General features: G+C 44.0%; 1 protein-coding gene across 1 annotated transcript in view; it reads right to left on the bottom strand.

Annotated features, from left to right (window-relative positions):
• The window catches only part of Htr2a (5-hydroxytryptamine receptor 2A), a 68509-nt gene extending 50845 nt beyond the window's left edge, over nucleotides 1-17664 (bottom strand). Inside the window, exons 1-2 of the mRNA XM_021182341.2 lie at nucleotides 16156-17664; nucleotides 13165-13365 (exon numbers count right to left, since the gene is read on the bottom strand). Of these exons, the coding sequence (XP_021038000.1) occupies nucleotides 13165-13365; nucleotides 16156-16567 (613 nt within the window). The 5' untranslated portion in view covers nucleotides 16568-17664. The remainder of the gene's footprint in view (nucleotides 1-13164; nucleotides 13366-16155) is intronic.
• Between the last annotated feature and the right edge of the window lie 1433 nt (nucleotides 17665-19097).

The raw sequence follows: 19097 nt of genomic DNA, 5'->3' as shown, positions 1-19097 counted from the left end.
AGGCAGATTTCTGAGTTCGAGGCCAGCCTGGTCTACAGAGTGAGTTCCAGGACAGCCAGGGCTACACAGAGAAACCCTGTCTTGAAAAAAACAAAACCAAACCCACTCAACCAACCAAACCAAACCAACCAACCAAAAAACAGCAAGAGTTGAAAAGGTGTCATAGTGTATCTGCTCCACAGAAGGCAGTGAAGAACAGAAGACAATTCACATTTTAAAGAGTGATAGGCCAAGTATGGGGCTTGGGAGATGACTCACTGGGTAAGATGCTTGTCACATGACATGAGGATCGGAGCTTAGATCCCCAGGATGCATACAGAGCTGGACATTGCAATCCTGTCTGTAAGCCCTGCACTCTTAACTGAGACTAGGAGGTAGGGCCCTAGGAACTCACTGACCACCTAGCCGGATATACATAGTAATGAACAACAAGAGACCTGTCTCAAGCAATGTGGGAGGCAAGGACCAATACTCAAGGTCCTCATAATATGACTTCATTTACACATACTTATACATCACACACACACACACACACACACACACACACACCCTACACACACCCTACACATACAATTTGATAATACCAAGAGCAGCAAGCACAAATGGTTCTATACCTCACTACAGCCAAAGGACCTAACGACTGGAGCCAGATATCAGTAATAAATGAGAAAGGCAAATTTGAAAATTCACTTCCAAGATGCCACTTTTAAAACACGCCATTGTAATTTCTACTTCTTACAGTAATACCAGTGAGAGAGGCCCTAAATCAGGGTCCTAGAATGTCTCCGAAAACTGCCTCCTTTTGAGAAGAAACAGAGGTTTATCACAGACCCATGAAACTGCTCATCTGCTTTTTTCCTACAACAGCCTGTCCAGAAGAATTCTGCAAGTTTTCTGATAAAAATATTTTGCTCTCTAGATGTCATCAAGCAGGAATTTACAATGTGACTGGTATGAGCCAGGGTTAATCCTGGAACTGGGATATAAAAATAGCCGATGCCCGATGCCCGAGAGGGATACGTCTGGCAAGTTGGGCCTGCACGTGCCAGGGGAACAATATTCGGGTTTTAGATAACTGGGTTTGTGTAAACGACCACTGATACCCATGGCAGAGGACTAGAGAATATTGGAGTTATAAAAGACTTCTTTAAGAGTGACTAAGAAAGTCCGTTTTTTTTTTTATACTATATTTTCTGATTATAGATCTTCCTCCCCCGGCTCCTCTTAGATCCTCCTCACCCATCCAAATTCCCACCTTCCTTTCTCTCTCTCTCATAGAAAGCACAAATATCTAATAAAAATTAATAAAACTAAAATAAGTTAAAAGAAAAAGAAACAAAACAAATGGGGGTGGGGTAGGGTGGTGAGGTGGTGGGGTGAAGAGCCAGAGAAAAACACAAGAAGCATATATAGATTTAGAGACACACACATTTGTATGCCCAGAAATCCCATAAAAACCACAAAACCAGAACCCATAGTATATAACACCAATAAGGTAACCAGAACTCACGGTATATAAAACCAGTAAGGTAAATACCAAATGCCCAGACAATGCAATATGAGACTAAACACCTCCCCAGAGACCGTCAAGTCCATTTTGTGCTGGGCCTGGGCCCTGCCCTGAAGTGTGGTTTGTATACCCAGTGAGACTCCTTTGGACAGAACTGATTTTTCTTTTTTTGAGAATCTTTTTTTTTTTTTTTTAATTTTATAGAGCTTTTCAAATCTATTTTCTTGGAGTGAAATAAAATAAATCTGTAACAATTTAATTTTTCACTGTTAATGATTACTTCCTTGTTAGTATTTATCACTTATGAAGAGTATTTTTATACTTTTCCTAAAATATTAATTTGACTACTAGTAAGGCCCTACTTCCCCCCTAAATTATAACTTATTTAATTTCAGCTTAATCATTAATTATTTATTTACATCTCAAATATTGCCCCCCTGGAGGTCCCCCCTTCCCAGAGTTCTCCACTCTCTCCCCTCTCTCCTTAGCCTCTGAGAAGATGCCTCCTCCCCCACCCTACAACCCCCTTCCTGGATGCATCAAATCTCTACAGGATTAGGTGCCTCCTCCACCAATGTCATCCACCATATAAACTAATGCAAAGAAAAAAAATCATATGATCATCTAATAAGATGCCTGCAGGGGCTTGGGGGAGCCTTTGACAAAATCCAACATCCCTTTATGTTAAAAGTCTTGGAGAGGTCAGGAATTCATGGCACATACCTAAACATAATAAAAGCAGGACACAGCAAGCCAACAGCCAACATCAAATTAAATGGAGAGACACTTGAAGCAATTCCACTAAAAGCAGGGACAGGACAAGGCTGTGCACCCTCTCTCTCTCTACCTATTTTTTGAGAACTTTAACTCTTTGTGGTGCTTCTTCCCCGCAGCAGTCTCCTCTTCCAAGTTCTCCCTCCATCTTCATTTCTTTGGCCAACATCGTGCTCACCCTTCAAGATTCAAGTTTAACCTTTCGCTGTTAGGCGGGCTCCCCTGATCCCCAAACCCTGCCAGAGTTCCATATATGTCAATCATAATGCAATTCTACTTTCTACTGCACGGAGCTGTTTCTCCAGGCTTTAGTGTTTTTTATATATTTACTATAAAATTTTTATTAAAGATTAAGTTGCAACAATTTTATACACAGATGCAGTGTTTTGCGAGCCTATCCACCCTGTGGCCCTCTCATTGCCCTCCCATCCCCACGGCTGGTTTTTTATTTTAAAACAGTCTGTGAACATTTCCATGTCAAACCTGATGGCTGCTCATTTGTACCCTCACGTGCTTGCACAGTCCCGCCCACTGCAGGCTTGAACTCACTTCTCACCTGCAGTGTTGTTTAATGGGACCTTTGAGAGGACTCCCCTGCTGGGAGGACGGCTCTATGGAAATGAAGGACGCTAGAAAATAAATCTCGGGGACTCCAGATTCAAAACGCGGAAATTTAAATGTCATTTGCTATGTAAATTTCCGTAGAATGTGACAATCCCTGAATAAAGGAAGCCAGTAAGAGAGGAGTAACCTAGACATGGACGGTTTATGGTAACCAATGGTACCATGGGCAGTGGAGACCCCCTAAGCAGAAGCAAAGCGTGGAAAGCCTGCGTGGGAGACCCACTGCGGCCCCTAGCAGATACAGAAGCCTGCATGCCTTTTTCTCTCGTCTCTGATTCTCCCCTCACCTGTTTGCCCAATTGAAAAAGAAACATCTCTTAATTCCAAACTTGGAAAGGAACGATTCCCAAATGCTTTCTGAAGAAATTTCAAAATCTCAAACTAAGGTTTACCAACAAACGGGAAGCACAACAGAGCAAAGCGCACAGAGGGGAGGGTCCTTTCCTAACAGCCTCTACTAATTCGGCGTTGTTGATAAGTGTACCAGTCTGATGCTAAGTAGGACAATAAAACAAGTCCTTTCTTGCATAGCTATTAGTCTTTATTACTTGAAGTATAGGGAAACATTCTAAAAATAGTTTTGAAACAGCACAGAGAAATACAATTTCTTTTAAAGGTGTCTCGGTGTCAGACTGCAGAAATGAGTTCTCATGAGTGCTTGGATAGATGTTTTCTATTATCATAGGGGCTGGGAGAAAGATGAAGTACACTTTATTTATTTATTTATTTATTTATTTATTTATTTATTTATTTATTTATTTGTTTGGATTGCTTTCTATTTCTTGTTCTCTGGGAACTTGTGACCTCGCGGGGGGTGAGGGTGGGGATAGATTATTATCACATAAATGGAAGAGGTGAAGAGATAGGGGCGTAGAAGAACCAAAGTAGGGCAATACCTAATTTCTGGAGAGAAGAGAAGCGTCTTAGAGGTGGCGGATAAAGGTAAAAATCCTCTAAGCCAGGGGAGGGGGAGGCACTGCGGGGAGGCGCTTCATGGTGCCCCGTAGTAGCTGCAAAGTGAATCCTGGGCTAGGCTGTGCTAGGAGATACAGCTGCGGTCACAGCCTGTGGAAGTTTCCTTGAAAAAAATGTGAACACGCTGTCCCCAGCTGGTAGCTAAGCCAAAAAACCCGAACTCTTTGTTCCTTAAATTGCTTTTGGTCATTGTCTTAGGAATTGTCAGTGATGTTCATTTATCGGAAAGGCTGTTGTGAAGGTATTTTCAGATCCAACTTCCCTGTGAGCATTCCGTGAGCATAAAGGGCAAAACCTGCTGTTTTTTTTTTTTTTTCTTTTTAAATCGAAATTCTTGACGGATGTAAAGACGTACAGAATTCTCTATTTGTGGGGTGTCGTGATATCTGAATGTGTGTATACACTGTGTGGCTCAGTGTGAAAAGATGCTAAGAATCCCCTGTGAAAATAATGATGAATTAAAACTGGTTAGCTGAATAGTTTTCCCTGTCCCTAAGTGTCCATCCTGGGAAGGGAGGCTTTCCTTCTGACTACAGAAGAGGCTTGATCCAGGCACCTGGGCTCTGGTTTAGTCTGTGCATGAAGTTCTTGAGGATAGAGGACTTGGATGCCACCCAGCCTGCCTTTGTCTGTTACAGAAACAATAACACAGACAAAAGTGGTCGTGCTTAGCCTTGAGGGGCAAATCTTTCTCTTTAGAAGCACTTCGAAATCACCCCATGAGTTGCACACGCATTTCTGCAGTGAAAGACTATTTATGGTGAATGGTCAGGAAGGGGCTCATCTGCTTGTCATCAAAGGACAACGTGCAAGCAGACACTTTCCCCTTCTTATCCCGTGCTTATCTTGGCTAAGAACAAACAGTCAGGGAATTAAATGAGATATATTTCTTTCACCATCAGCAAGGCGATCAAGGAAAGAGTTCACTCGCTGTACACATTAGAGCTGGGTCACAGATAACCTCTGATTGGGTTGGAGAAGGACACTATAGTGCAGACAGTCTGGGATTATTCATTCGATATCTCTTCTTCAGTCAGAGAAGTCACAGATGGGACACGGGATTGATTTGTAATTATGCTCATTTCCCTCAGAAGTTGAGGCAAGCCTAGACAAGCATGAAGATAGCCATGCTGGTAGCGTAAGCGAGGGGAGAAAACAGAGAATGATGGGATTCACCTAGTTCAAAGGAACCGAAAGGCTCTGTAAACAGGCTGCGGAGGCTGCCATTTATAATATAAGCCCCAAAGGTTGGCCACCACCTCCAAGAAGTCTGATTCATCATGGAATTGGGACATTTCATCCCGAGTTATCTAGGACACCTTGGAAGTAATGGTCATGGTGACTACAACTGTATGATGTGTATGAAGGAAGAGATGGTGGCTCTGCCACTCTTTGGGATTCCAGTCTCTGTAAATGGGAAGTTCTTCAACAGCCCTCAGTTTTCTGTCTCCTGTGACCACGACTAACACATCAGTGTTCTTAAAATCAGAATCGGGTCATAGCACATGTGCTCCCCATACATGACTTATGCATTTAACCCCATAGACATGTCTCCTCTGCTTGAATATCCAACGTCCTAGCTTGGTGACTTTTAGAGCTTCAAATTGTTTTGAAATAGAAAAATCAATCCACCAAACCTTAGCTTAGAGATGCTGAACACATCTCTAAGCTAAGCTGAACACATCTCATCATACAATCACTTTTATTTTTCTAGGAAAAAAAAATCTGTCTAGCAGGGCAGGTGTCTGTGTTTAATAGCCTTGGCTGGATTGTCCAGGAGCTAATCCCTTACTTACTCTGTCACACTGGGACTGTGGCTGTACACACGGTGCCACGCTCGACATAGCATGTGCAAGGGCAGGGGTGGGGCATCTTTGGTGGCTCTGGCTGGCTGGCCATCGAGTGAAAAGCCACACCACACTCCTGCCACACAGTCATGTCTCCATGACCCCTGAGCCATGTTCCCAGGCCCTTACTGTTCATTCCAAATTACATCTCTGAAAATTGCCTACTTATCTGGCTTCTTTCTTCCCTTGCTGGATTATTTGTCCTTAAAATAAATCAAGATATAAGAGTATTTTGCCTCTTAAAAAAGCACATTTCTTGGTCTGTGATTCTCAGAAGTAGTTTTGAGTTTGCCCATGATTTTAGCCATCCCAAACATTTTCCACAGAATTTGCTATGCCTCTAATTATCTTTGCAGTCCCTGTACTTTGTGACCTGTGTTAAAAGGCCTGCTGCACCAGTAAATGAGCTAAAAATGCTTAGGAAAACAAACAAACAAACAACAAACAAACAAACAACAGCAACAACAACCAAATGATGAACTGGAGATACAGAGCAGATGAGAGAAATTCAGACTCTTACTTTATGTTCCTTAGTAGAAAAGTTGGGATTCTTACCGGGGATAAAATTTTAATCAGGAGAGGAATGAAAAGAAAAATGCTATAGACATTATAGTAAGTGAGAAGGGATAAAGGAAATAGAAACATAATTTGCAGTTCAATAAAAAGGGGAAGGGGACAGCTTAAAAGAATGACAGGAAAACAAACTCAGATATAACATAAAACAGACAACAGGAAACCAGTTACACCAACTGTCGCGGTGAATGTGGACAGGCTGGAGTTCAGGTTAAAAGGCATTGGCTGTCATATTTTGAAAAAAATAAGTTTCACCTCCAAATTGTGAAATGTATATCAGGCAATGAAACAAACTGTTAAAATGAAGAGACAGGAAATACACTGGAGAGGACCAAACAGAAGGAGGCATGCTGGCATTGATACAGAGCAAAGAGGAAAGCAAGCGTGCAGATAGTCTCTGTGAGTGCTTCCAGGGCAGGAGGGGAGGGCATGGGGAGCCAGGGATGGGGTCCAACTACTTTCTCAAGCACTCACTGATCGGTCAGAGGCAGGATGAGTTTGCAGCCATCTTGTGGGCTGAGGATGTGAGAGCTGAGGTCAGAGCTCCTAAAGTCAAGACACATCAAGTTTTCACCTGGAACTGTAGGGGATACAGAGAGAGTGTAAGGCAACAACAGGAAATCAGGCAGTTCTTATGAGATCACTGCTTAAAATAAGTAGAGTCTGATTGGGTTGAAGGACACCTGCCCATGCATGCATACACATGCACATTACACACACACACACACACACACACACACACACACACACACACACACATCTGCTAAGCTCATGGATTCCCCTGTGGTGAAAGCTAATATCAGCCCACTGCCTACTAGGTTTTTACATAAGATAATATAAAGCAATTTAAAAACATCTACTAGGTACAGAAACTCAGTAAAAACAAAGAAGGCCAGGGAAAACCAGGGGACAGAGGTATCCAGAAAGCAGTGATTGATGTTTGATAGATGAGAAGGTAGAGAATGTTTGGAAAACTGAACTCTACTAAATAATCAACCAGGAAAAAAACCCTAAGAATCTGGTATCTGAAATACATTATATGAGAATATACTAGACAGGCTTGGCAGTAGATTGGAAGTAGCTGGTGGCAGAAGACTCTGTTACATGGATTGAAGCAAGAAGAAAGTGGGAAGCGTGGGCCAGGGTTTCATGTCCACAAGCTGGAGCCTCAGAGCGAGGGCAAGGGAGCAGGGGGTAGGTGTGGTAATATGGCTAAGGAGTTTTCCATAGTGACGACAAGGTGACGTTGAACATCCAAGTTAAGGATCCACACAAATCAAGTTCAGGATGAAGACAAATGTAACCTATGTCTGGGCAGCACTTAAGAAAATTTCTAAAATACAGATGAAGACACTCTATAGGAAGCCAGGGTGACATGGTGGCTTCTGTAGACCCAGAGAGCTGAACTCTTTATAAACAACAAACTAGAATAATCTAGAGATTCAGAAGGCCATGGAAAAAGTTCTGGGAGAAAGAGACTGCTTACTTGTTTCATTTGTTTGTCTATCTATCTATCTATCTATCTATCTATCTATCTATCTATCTATCTATTGGACTGGGGGTTGTTTGTTTGCTTGTTTATTGCGAAGACTGCTTTCTTCTTGCTTCAATTCGTGTTACAGACTCTTGGGCTACCAGCCATTTCTAATCTGAAATTGAACCTAGAACCTCACATATGCTGGGCGGGTGGTCTACCATTGAGCTATAGACTAAGGTGATTTTTAAAAAACTTTTATTTCATGAGAAGGTCTCATTAAGTTGCCAGGTCGGCCTTGAATCTGTGCTCTTCTGACAACAGAGTCTCAAGCAGCTGAAATCATGGGTCGGCGTCACCAGGCCAGTTTGGGTTCTGTCCTCTAGAAATGGGTCCTTTCAAAGAAGGTAAAGTAGAGCAATCTAGAGTTAAGGAAGCAGAGAGCAAAGAAAAAGCATCCCGTGCAAGTCAGTGTGCAGCAGTGAGGACTGCAGACCCAGGCAGAAGGGCAGAAAGGCGCGCATGGCAGCAGAACAGTTTGCATGTGGAAAACACACGCCCTGGTCAGAGCGCAGCTGCAATGACCTCTTGGGTCTTATTCACCTCTGCGTACATACACTGAAGGATCACAAGGCAAATGAGGTTCAAACGTTCTCATTCTCAAGTTCTTGCATTTCCAAGAAGTGTAAAATCATTTGTTTTAGGCTCTTTATGATTAAAAAGTTAAAAAAAAATTTGCTCTTGCTAAGAGAATATAAAAGAAGAGATAATTAATAAGCTTACAGAGAAGGGTAAATGACAATTCTGATCATTCCAGAGGAAGAGCAGAAAAAGATTGACTGACATCAACCATAAAAGAACTAAATACTCCAATTGGAAGACAAAGGTGGGACTGGACATCAGGCTTAGCTGTTGCGAGCAATTGCTGGTCTTCCAGAGGACCCAGCTCCCAGCATCCATGTCGGGCATCTCACAATTGTCTGCAACTTCAGCTCCAGAGGATTCCACGCCTCTGGTCTCCATAGGCACCTGTACTCTTATGCACTTATACACACACACACACACACACACACACACACACACCTACATGTGAATAAAAATTGTTTAAAGATGAAGATGAATTGCATTTTTAGAAATTGTGCTTCCATCCTGGTAGCACATTTAAAATACAAAGTCACAGTTCGACAATAGGATAGAGCAAAATACAGTCAGACAAATGATAATCAAGAGAAATCTGGAAAAAAGGCATAAATATAGTATCTACAGAGTTGATTCTTAAGGCAAGAAGCATCATTAGAAATGAAGTGAGCATTTGGTAACGATTAAAAATAAGTATGAAAGATAAAATTTGTGTGTGGCTAATAACCCACAAAGTGGTAGAAAGTGTAAATGAAGGCTAAAGATAATATATATATATATATATATATATGCACCAGAGCATTAGGACTAAGTTCTATACATACTTCTACCTTACATAAAGACCTCAAAGAAAAAAAATGGCAACCTGTGACTTTCACTTAAGGAAGCTGGAAAAAAAAACCCACATAAATCTAAGTTTAGCTCTGTAGTCATCAACTTATCCAGAAAATGGAATATATCAGTAAGCTGGAGGAAAGTTCTACAATAGATTCTGTAAAATCTTTAACTGTTAGTTGAAAGCAAAGTAGGCCATATACAAATAGAATTCTGTACTACGCAGCCATAGAAATGAAATCTGCCCATTTCCCAAAGTGTGACTAAGTCTTGGAAGCATAATAAGAACACATGATCTCACTCATACATGGAATCTAAGGAAGGGTGAATGTATAGAAACAGAAGGATGACATTTCCCGGTAGCAGGGATTTTAGGGTAAAACTCTGGACTCCTGCAGCCTCCAATAAGCAACCTGCCTGTTCAAAAGAACTAGCCAGAGACACAGAGGAAGGGAACTTGGTCAGCATGGATGCCTTGGGAAGGATAAAGATGTCCAGTGACGCCCCAGTTCATCTTTGGGATCCTGCCATGAGCTTTAGATTTCAATAGAGGGTAAAACGTATCATTAAACAGTTCTGGTCAAAGCCTGGTACACTCAGCACTGAGACTTGTTGTCTGGCTCTGGTCTGTCCTGCAGAGTGGTCTGCTAAGATGTCAGACTAGTGTGAGCTCTCTTCCAGAGTTGTAAGTTCTTTCTCAGCCTGGTACCAGGGCTTCTGTCTTTCCCTTCCCTCAGCACAGGACTCTGGGAAATGTTGAGTCACTGAGTTTAATGTTTAAATAGTCTGTTAGCCAGAAGTGAATGTAGAACCACCTTAGAATATTTCCTCTCTGGCAAGGCTGGCTCCATCACTAGAGACAGATGGGGGGAGGGGAGACGGATTAGCTCAGAGGACTGGGTGAATGATGTGGTATCTGCATTTGTTAATTCTGAGTTTTATTCTTGTAAGTTTGCTCTGAAAACTACAGGGCATCTTGGTGAGGGGATGGAGAGATTAACTAATTGAATTACAGTATTTATTTTACAAAACATTTATAGTTTCAACCACCACAGTGTGCATTTTGAAATCAGTTTCATTTGTTGACTATATACGATTAAAAAACAAAACAAGACAAAACAACAGGAAACAATTCCAGTTGGACTAAGGATCCAAGCATAAATCCACAAACTGAAACCTCAAACCCAAAACAAAACAGTAGAACCAGAAGCAAGAGCAGAAAAGTCAGCAGGAAGTGAGTCCCGAGCTTCTTCAGGACCCAGGGTAGAACTGACTTTTTGTTTTTAGCATTTCTTATCTGATTGCTTCTCAGAGCATCATCTCACAGGTAGTTGCAAGGTTGGGCGACCTCTAGTTTTCTTAGATTTAAGTGTCTTCTACCACAGTTGGAGAGGTACTTGAACACACACTCTAGTCATCTGGTTTACTCTAGCATATCCACAGGACAGAGGGATGATCATTTCTGAACACTTCTTTGTAACGATGTCCATTGGTTACCATCCTTACAACCATTCTAACCTGTCTCGCTCCTGGGATGACAGCCAGAAAGAGCTAGGGCAGACAGCCTTATTAGGTAGTAGAAAAAGTGCAGATTTTAGAGCTGGATTGGCCTGAGATGACTCTTGGCTCTAAGTGTTTCGATCCTGTGTAAGGGACTTACCCACGAGGTGCTCTGTACAGGACTGGGTCTGTACATTGCTCAGAATAAATGTCTAACTTCTGTTAATGGTGTCACTATGAAGGTTGACAGAGATGGAGAGTTGTTTTGGCCATGGGTAAGGTAATGAACTCTGGGTAATGAACATCTGAAGAGATGGCTCTGTGGGTCCAAGTCCTTGCTGTACAATCTGAGGGCCAGAGTTAAATTTTCAGCACTCACGTAAATGTGATGGGCTTCCTGTAACCCTAACCCTCAGGAGGCAGAAGCAGAGACAGGATCCCTGGAGCAAAGCAGCTGGCTAGACTGCTCAAATCGACAAGCTCTGGGTTCAGCAAGAGACCCTGACTCATAAAGTATAGATAAACTAAAGAGGGTACTTGGCATCAACCTTTGGCCCCCACATTGAATATACAGACACATGAACACACACACACACACACACACACACACACACACACGGAAAGAAAAGCTGATGGGTCACTTTAGTTCATGCTTGGCTAGCAGGACAGTATGCAGGGAAGACAGTGTACTTTGCTGCGTGAATTGCACTTGACCCTTTGCCCTTGTTTCCGTCTCTGATAATCTGGCTAGTGGTCCTCAACCATGGACCTCTCTTTGGAACACTCAGCCGTTTAAACCTAAGAATTCTCCAGAGTGGTGACAAGCAGCTTGGATGGACACCTGCTGGCCACTTTACCCTCCTGTTCCAGGTGAGGAGGAGTCCTAGGTTGCGCAGAACAATGCCATCAGCCTTTTCTTGGATCTGAAGTTGTCAGCTGAGGGAGGTGTGCTACACTCAGCAGAAAGAGGAGGGCTCCGTGCCAGCAGGCTATAGCACTTGTGAGTCAGACCTGTGACCCAGGAAACCACAAGTCCTATTTCCCGAGGTCCCCCGACTTATCAAACAAATACAACGGTATCGGGTATCGTCTGTGCTGCTGACCTCTAGTGATAACTTAAGGCTCAAGGTGGAAAACAGGTGAAGTTTCCCCAAAATGTGCAAAGATGCTGTGTAACCATAACCCGTCGTTGTTACCATCAGAGCCAGAGAGTGCTCACTGTGCTCACGCTCGCTGCACACGCCCCTCATTTCCCTTTTAGAACACTTGTTCCTCTTCTACAAAGTGGAGATGACGTCACATTAACTCCTGTTATTAGCAGGAAGGAAACCAAGGAGCACAAACTGTGCTTGCTGATAAGTATTTGAAAAATCGCTTTTATTTTATGTGTTATGGATGTTTTGCCTGCCTGTATGTTTGCACACATGTGTCTTTGCACACATGTGTGTTCCTGATGCACTAAGAGGCCAGAAGGGGGGGGGATGAATCTCTTGGAACTGGGTGGTGAGTCACCCTTGTAGGAGCTGGAAATCAAAACAGATCCTTTGCAAGGACAGCGATAGCTCTAATGTTAATGTGTCTCTCTGACCCCCACTAATAGGTATTTTAAATTACAAAGTAGTAAGTAGCATTAAATGAGTTCTGGAATTTTAACTTATCATCAAACCTTGCAGTCTTTCCAGCAAGTAGATACCCCAAGGGCCTTAGCAAACACAGCGTTTCCATTTGAGAAGCTTTGAGACTTGACAGCAGGTCTCAGGGAATGTTTGATTACAAACTAAGTATTTTGAGGTGACAGGTAAAATTGACTTTGCTGCCTGAGAGCTGCTCCTTTAGATCCTATTTATGGTGACAGGAGATCAATGCTAGCCAGAGGTGAGTGTGTGTAATCGGGCCTAACAGAAGTGGGTTGGAATCCTTTGGTGTGGATGTCACAGCAGGAAGAAAGGCCACAGAGGTACCAGGCAGCTGCAATGCCCAACCCTTTAAGCCATTTCCCTCTGTCGTCAGCTTCTGCCCCTTTCTGGATCCTCCTTCAAGGCCAATGCTGTCTGGGTCAAGTGCCCATATTCCTTAGCAAGCGCAGTCCAGTAACGACAGGTTTCTGGGAGACCCAAGGCTTAGAGTGTTGAGCTCAGATGTGAGAAAGAACACAGGCATTCCTGCCTTAGGATCTGCTGGTGTGCTTTTTCTTATGTGTGCAAAACAATATGGACAGATGCCGTCAGCCATTGGCATCTGCAGATTCTCCTTTCCTAGAACGACTCCAATAACCATGAAGTGGAGACATACCTTACAACACATGAAACCACAGACTCAGAGAGTCTGGTTTCACCACAACCATGTGGAACGTGTCTCTCGGGAAGGGACAGACTCTAGTGTCAGATGCCACCCTGCCAGGTGGTTCAGCTTACCTACTGATATGGTCCACACAGCAATGATTTTCAGGAAGGCTTTGGTTCTGGAGTTGAAGCGGCTATGGTGAATGGGGTTCTGGATGGCCACGTAGCGGTCCAGGGAGATGGCACAGAGGTGCATGATGGACGCCGTGGAGAAGAGCACATCCAGGTAAATCCAGACAGCGCAGAGCTTGCTGGGCAAAGGCCACCGGTACCCTGTGGGGCAGAAGTTTAGCATTAGTGAGTAGCTAGCTTCATGCTTTCTGCAGCGTGTAATCTATACCCCAGGACTTACAACTTGGGGGCAGGTAGAGGTGACAGGCAAGGGAACTACAAGAGACTTTCAATATTTAAACCAACAGCCAGTGTGCACTGTGATGGCACGGGCAGGGGAGTGCAGGGTTGAAGGTTTCTGACCTGTGGAATTACATTAATGAAGGAGGAATTTGCTTTTTCCTCTGGAATGGAGTCTCTCTCCTCCTCTACCTGGTCAAAGCCACTTTTATTTAGCAATGTGTCCAAAGTTATGTTCTGAGCCCTTTAATTGATGTTGCCGGTCACATACAGCCTTTATTTATCCACATAATTTTCTTTGGAGTTAGGGTCCCTATGGCTAGTCTAATCTTAGTCACTCTTAGACATGTCCAGTCACACATAGACAGGCAATTAGTAGCTGTGTGACAAAATGTCTTCAAATCTCTTGAATGTCTTTTCTTATGGTGCACAGTCCCTTAATGTCTTGTTACATTTGGGGCATGTGAGGAACATTGAGGATGGTTAAGAATATCAAGGATATCTGGACTTGGAGCTTTGTCCCAGGGCAGTGTTCAAACTACAGGTGACAGCTGGTTTTTGCAGGTGGCTCCTTAAAATGGAGACCCGCCTCTGGCAATTCTGCTTCCGTAAGTCTGGAACAGGCTGGGAAATGTGCATTTTCCAAAAAAAAAAAAAAAAAAAAAAANAAAAAAAATTAAAAAAAAAAACTGGTTCCCACACTTGGAGAGAGTGCTGAGACTTGATGGACCTACATGACATCCTGGCTGTCTAAAAAAATTTTTGAAAATCTGTTCTAATCACAGCTTCAGACCATCCAAAAAAAAAAAAAAAAAAAAAACTTAAGAAAGCATACTGCTGAAGCTGGTATTGGCACTCAGGGAACAAGCCCTGCTTAGGGCAAAGGTGACACTCGCCCCCCTCCTATGTCTCCCTGAGCATCACAATCAAACAGTATAGCTTTGGGCCCAGTTAAATCATTCTCTCTGGAGGGTGGCTAGAGATGAAGCCCCAATGGCAAAGGATTTTAAAACTTCCCAGAGTCCAAGGCAGGAAGCTTGGCAGGTTCTCTGCCGCCTTAGGTGCCTTGGTGACATAAATGAAGTGCCCTGCTCTTTCCTGAGTGTTTTGGAGAGGACCAGATACTTGGATAGATTGTCGGTTTGTTCTGCTAATGTGAGGAGCAACGATATTACATCTGCCTGCGAATAGGAAGGAAGATTAGAGATCAGTACTTTCTTTAGGATAGTTCAGAGCTCAGGCTGAGCAGACCCTCCTTTTGCATAAGTCTTATTTCTACCTTGCCGCCTCCAGGGGTGTTCAGAAAAGGAAAGGAAGCTGGACCTAAGTCTAATCCCAAATCTTCTAGCTTTAGTCTCAGGAAAGAAACTTCTCCCCTTAAAGTTTCTTACCAAAGGGTAAGAAGAGAATACTTGTGCAAGACAGGTTTGTGAATTGTGTGCTAGGGCCAGCCTGGCTAAGTGTCAACTAGACTCTTGGCGAGTGTAGGCTGCATCCCCAGAAGTCGTCACTAGGGGGCAGCCTTGTACCCCAAGCTGAGTCCAGGGACCTGCTGCACCTCCTACGTGGCCAGGGTTACCCCTGCTGCCCAGCAGGTCCTTCTGCCTTCCTGCTGTGGTTTGGGTTCTTGCAGAGTCACCCTGCTCACCCCATAGTAGGGTTTGCCTCTGAGGATTGGCCAGGGTTTTAGGAAGTGAGAGCCTCTCTCCCGTGGCTGAGAAATGATAAGCAAATTTAATGGAATTATTTGGGTGTGTCATTTGAATGGTCAAGCCGGGGCAAATGGATGTTTGCTACTCCTGGCTTGCTTCCTTCTTCCTTGAAGCTTTTCGGGGCTGGATGGACATGTTCATATTGTAGCCTCTAGGACTTGACCAGAAAATTTCCTTGTAAAGGTGCCCCTAAAACTGTCTGTAGCTCGGGTGACTGCCGAGGGCATGTGCCAGTGGTGCGAATATTCTTTCATTTACTCATTGTTAGGAGGGATCCGGCTGTCTTAGTCACACTTTGAAAGAATCTCACATTCTGCTCCTCCATGAAAGCCATCCCAGTGTTTGCTGACTTCCTGGGAAGTTTGACACTGTCAAACGGTGGCAAGGAAAGCAAGACTGAGAGCTTTCAGTTTGTTTTCCATCCTGCAAAACCAGACAGGAGTTTATGTGTGTGCATTTTTAAAGAATAACTCAAAGGTTTTCTTCCATATTGTCTTCTCTGGGCTGGTGGGAGGGGGCAATTAAAACCAGAGTAATTCATTTATTCTAATGGAGACTGAATATTTTAACATTAAACCCACTCCTCCAGCACTAATGCTCTCTCTGCAAATGTTCCAAGGTAATTGGGAAGGTTTTACCACTCCATTAGAAGTGCTGAGAACCCGGTGAGAAATAGAAAACTGTTCTGTCCCGAGGCTTAAATAAAAGCAGGAAAAAAAAATTGCATGGGCACAGAATGACAACTAAATTATGCTCACAGAGTATTGGAATACAGATAATAATTTCTGTGCAAAGATGTATCCATTCTAAGGCACACAACTCACCAATGACAAGGTACTAGGCTGTCTGACTTTTTTTTTCTCTCAAGAAAAATAAAATTTTAAGACTAAAACAAAGCTTCCTGTCTATTTCTCTCCTGGAGCCCCAGTCCCTCCGCTAACAGCATGCACAAGCTCTTTGGGACTACGGTGAGGACAGCTGACATGCTAACACCACTCACCATACAGGATGGTTAACATGGACACGGGCATGACAAGGAAACCCAGCAGCATATCAGCTATGGCAAGTGACATCAGGAAATAGTTGGTGGCATTCTGCAGCTTTTTCTCTAGGGACACTGCCATGATGACCAGTATGTTTCCCGCAATGGTGAGAATAATCACGACAGTTGTCAATAAAGCAGACCAGTTTTTTTCCTGGAGATGAAGAATGGAGAGGCATGTCGGTGGGAGGTACCCTTCGCAGGAGAGGTTGGTTCTGTTTTCAGCATCAATTGTCCAGTTCGAGGCTTCAGAAGTGTTAGCATCCCTGGAGTTGAAGTCATTAGGGTAGAGCCTCGAGTCGTCACCTAATTGCATTAAGGAGTTTGGAATTGAGCTCAGGGAGATATTGTCTTCACAAAGAATTTCCATGTCTAAGCCGGAAGTTGTAGCAGATGAAGTGTGGAGAGACTAGCGAGTCATAGCTGGGGCTCACCATTCATCTTTACGTCCTGGAGCTAGGGCGTGCTGAAGCGGAGACCATGTGTGGCTCCTCTGGCTGCCTTCTCCTCTTCCATAGTAAGAGTTACAGAAGTGTGATGGCTCTTGATTATGCCTCGCTTCACAGTGCTAGGGAGAGTCCACGGCTGAGCTGTAAGTTCTCACGGAAGCAAAGGCAAAAAAAGCAGTGTGGAGCATTTGGAGACACAAACGTGTTCCTGGTTAAGGAAGAAAAGTTTTGTATCCGGTGAGAATCTTTCAGCTAATTCTCGGGTTGGATATGCTGCTTCCAAGAGTTCAGCCATCACAAAGTTAAAACAGCATGAGATCCAAAACGAGGAGGGAGGGCTGTGTGCCCTCTATATTAATTAAGGAAGTCAATTAAAAATGTTAATGCCATCATAAGGGGATATACTTGGGTTAACCCTTCTTAGTCTCAGGCAGAATCGCCGCAGCGGTGGTCAGGAATTTCAGCTTGTATCTCTGGCTCAGTTAATGAAAGGAAAACGCATCCCGAAGCGCAGCAGAGAACTTTCCACATCAGAAATTCTCACGGCAATGACGGCATCCTAGCCAAGCGTGACTTTAAGCAGAAAGAAAATCCCACAGCAGTAAAAGACAGCAGCCGAGGAACTTACATTCATTGTCGCCAGGGTCCGCTATCCTGTGACTCGCCTGTCGCATGGTGACTAGGCCAGTGTGGAATCCCCTCTCTTTGAGCTTCTAGCAGCATAAGATGATAGTAATTTGATTTCTGTTTCTGCTGACTTCAAAAACCGCATGCCGGTTCCAGCATGGTTGAAGTCTGTGCTGGCTGCTTCTGCCACTGCTGAGCTTGGTCCGGTCCTCCCTCCCGGAGCCTGGCTGCTCGCTGAGGCGAGAGCACAGAGAGGAATCAGTCACTAGGGAGCCCCTCTCAAAGTCACACAAAAGAGCCGCAGGGAAAGTAGGAAACGCTGTCTGTATCAAGAGGCTCCCGGAGCTCCAGAAGAATAAGCCCCTCCTGGTTGCCTCCTTCCTCAGACCTCCCTCTGTCACTGTGTCATAACCTGCAAGGTGGCAACAGCCAGGAAGGGCGGACCAAACAGCCCCCTCCCCCGCGCGCCCCCATTCTTTCTGCTACAGGTTAATTAGGAGCCTTTCCGTAAAAAAGAGAGAAGGAGGAGACAGCCTAGCGGACAGCAGGCAGGAGGAGGGGTACATGGCAGTCATATTTTAGGCTGAGGGTTGAAGAATGAGAAGATAAATAAGGCTAGAAAACTGCATGTCCTGGGATCTGGGAGCGTCCAGCACTTCTATCCAAGCCAGTGATATGTGTCCAGGAGGGATGGCTGACCGTGGCGACATGAGTTCAGATGACTCAGGAAGTCTGTGGCAATAACTGATAAAGTATCAGAACAATTTTTAGTTACTTAAATGCATTTAAGCACACACACTATGGCTATGTGTATGCATCCTGTAACTTGCTTACTTTTCTTCATGTCAAACCTGTCGCCAAGAAGTAATGAAAAACTTCATGTTAGAAAGCGAAGGGTTTTGTTCTATTTTGTTCTATGTTTATTTTCTTTTTCTAGAAGTGACCCTAATGATAAGGCGACTCACATGCAAAAGAAGCCCTCTCCCAAGTGGTCCTTAAAGGAAGATAGATGCACTCATGATAGATAAGGAAATGGATTATTTCCTGGACACCAGGGGCTTTTGGAGGGGTTCTGTCCATCCCATTCTCTCCATCTTTTACATTCTCAGTTCAGCCACTCCTGTGCCTTCGATGTGTTGTCAATTCTCATGGCAGTGAGCTAAATGTCCAGTTGCCTTCTAGATCCGTTTGTCTATGACCCAGGAGACCTTCCATCCTGACCCTCTCTTTGAGGCCTGGCTCATGAAATCATCATACGGTCCACCCAGTCCTTCATCCCTTCTTCCTGCCTATGCCCAGAGGTTCCCAGCATTCCCTGCCCATCCCACGCAGAGTTCTCAGCTCTCCTCTGCTCAGCCCACAGTGGGGAGCCCTTCTGCTCTTCCTGGGCAGGCACATAATTTCCCAGATTACCAACCTGGGACTGGGCTGCTGGTCTTGTGAGTGCAGTGCATGCCGTGTGTGTGTGTGTGTGTGTGTGTGTGTGTGTGTGTGTGTGTGACTCAGTTGCCTTTAGAGTCCAGTGCTCTCTCCTCCCAGGGTGGTATTTAGTTCCACCCCTGGGTTACAGTGAGGTATCAGACAACATGCGCAAATGTTTAGCCTATGCCTGGCTTATAGGATGCTCTACATTTTACACTAGCCATTTTATTCCTATTAAAATTATTACTGATTGAAGGAAAAATACATCACTACCCTCTTACCTATATTCCTTATCTCTTCTTTGAGGGACACACAACCATTTTCTCAGTCCACTCATTCTCTGGGGCCCCCATGTTCAGGCCTAGATTCTCACAGCTTTTTCAGGGGCAGCCTGGCAACAGC

The sequence above is a fragment of the Mus caroli genome, chromosome 14 (assembly GCF_900094665.2).
Source record: "Mus caroli chromosome 14, CAROLI_EIJ_v1.1, whole genome shotgun sequence".
Lineage (NCBI taxonomy): Eukaryota > Metazoa > Chordata > Mammalia > Rodentia > Muridae > Mus > Mus caroli.
The sequence above is the reverse complement of the archived record's forward strand: the minus strand, read 5'-3'. Positions and strand labels throughout refer to the sequence as shown.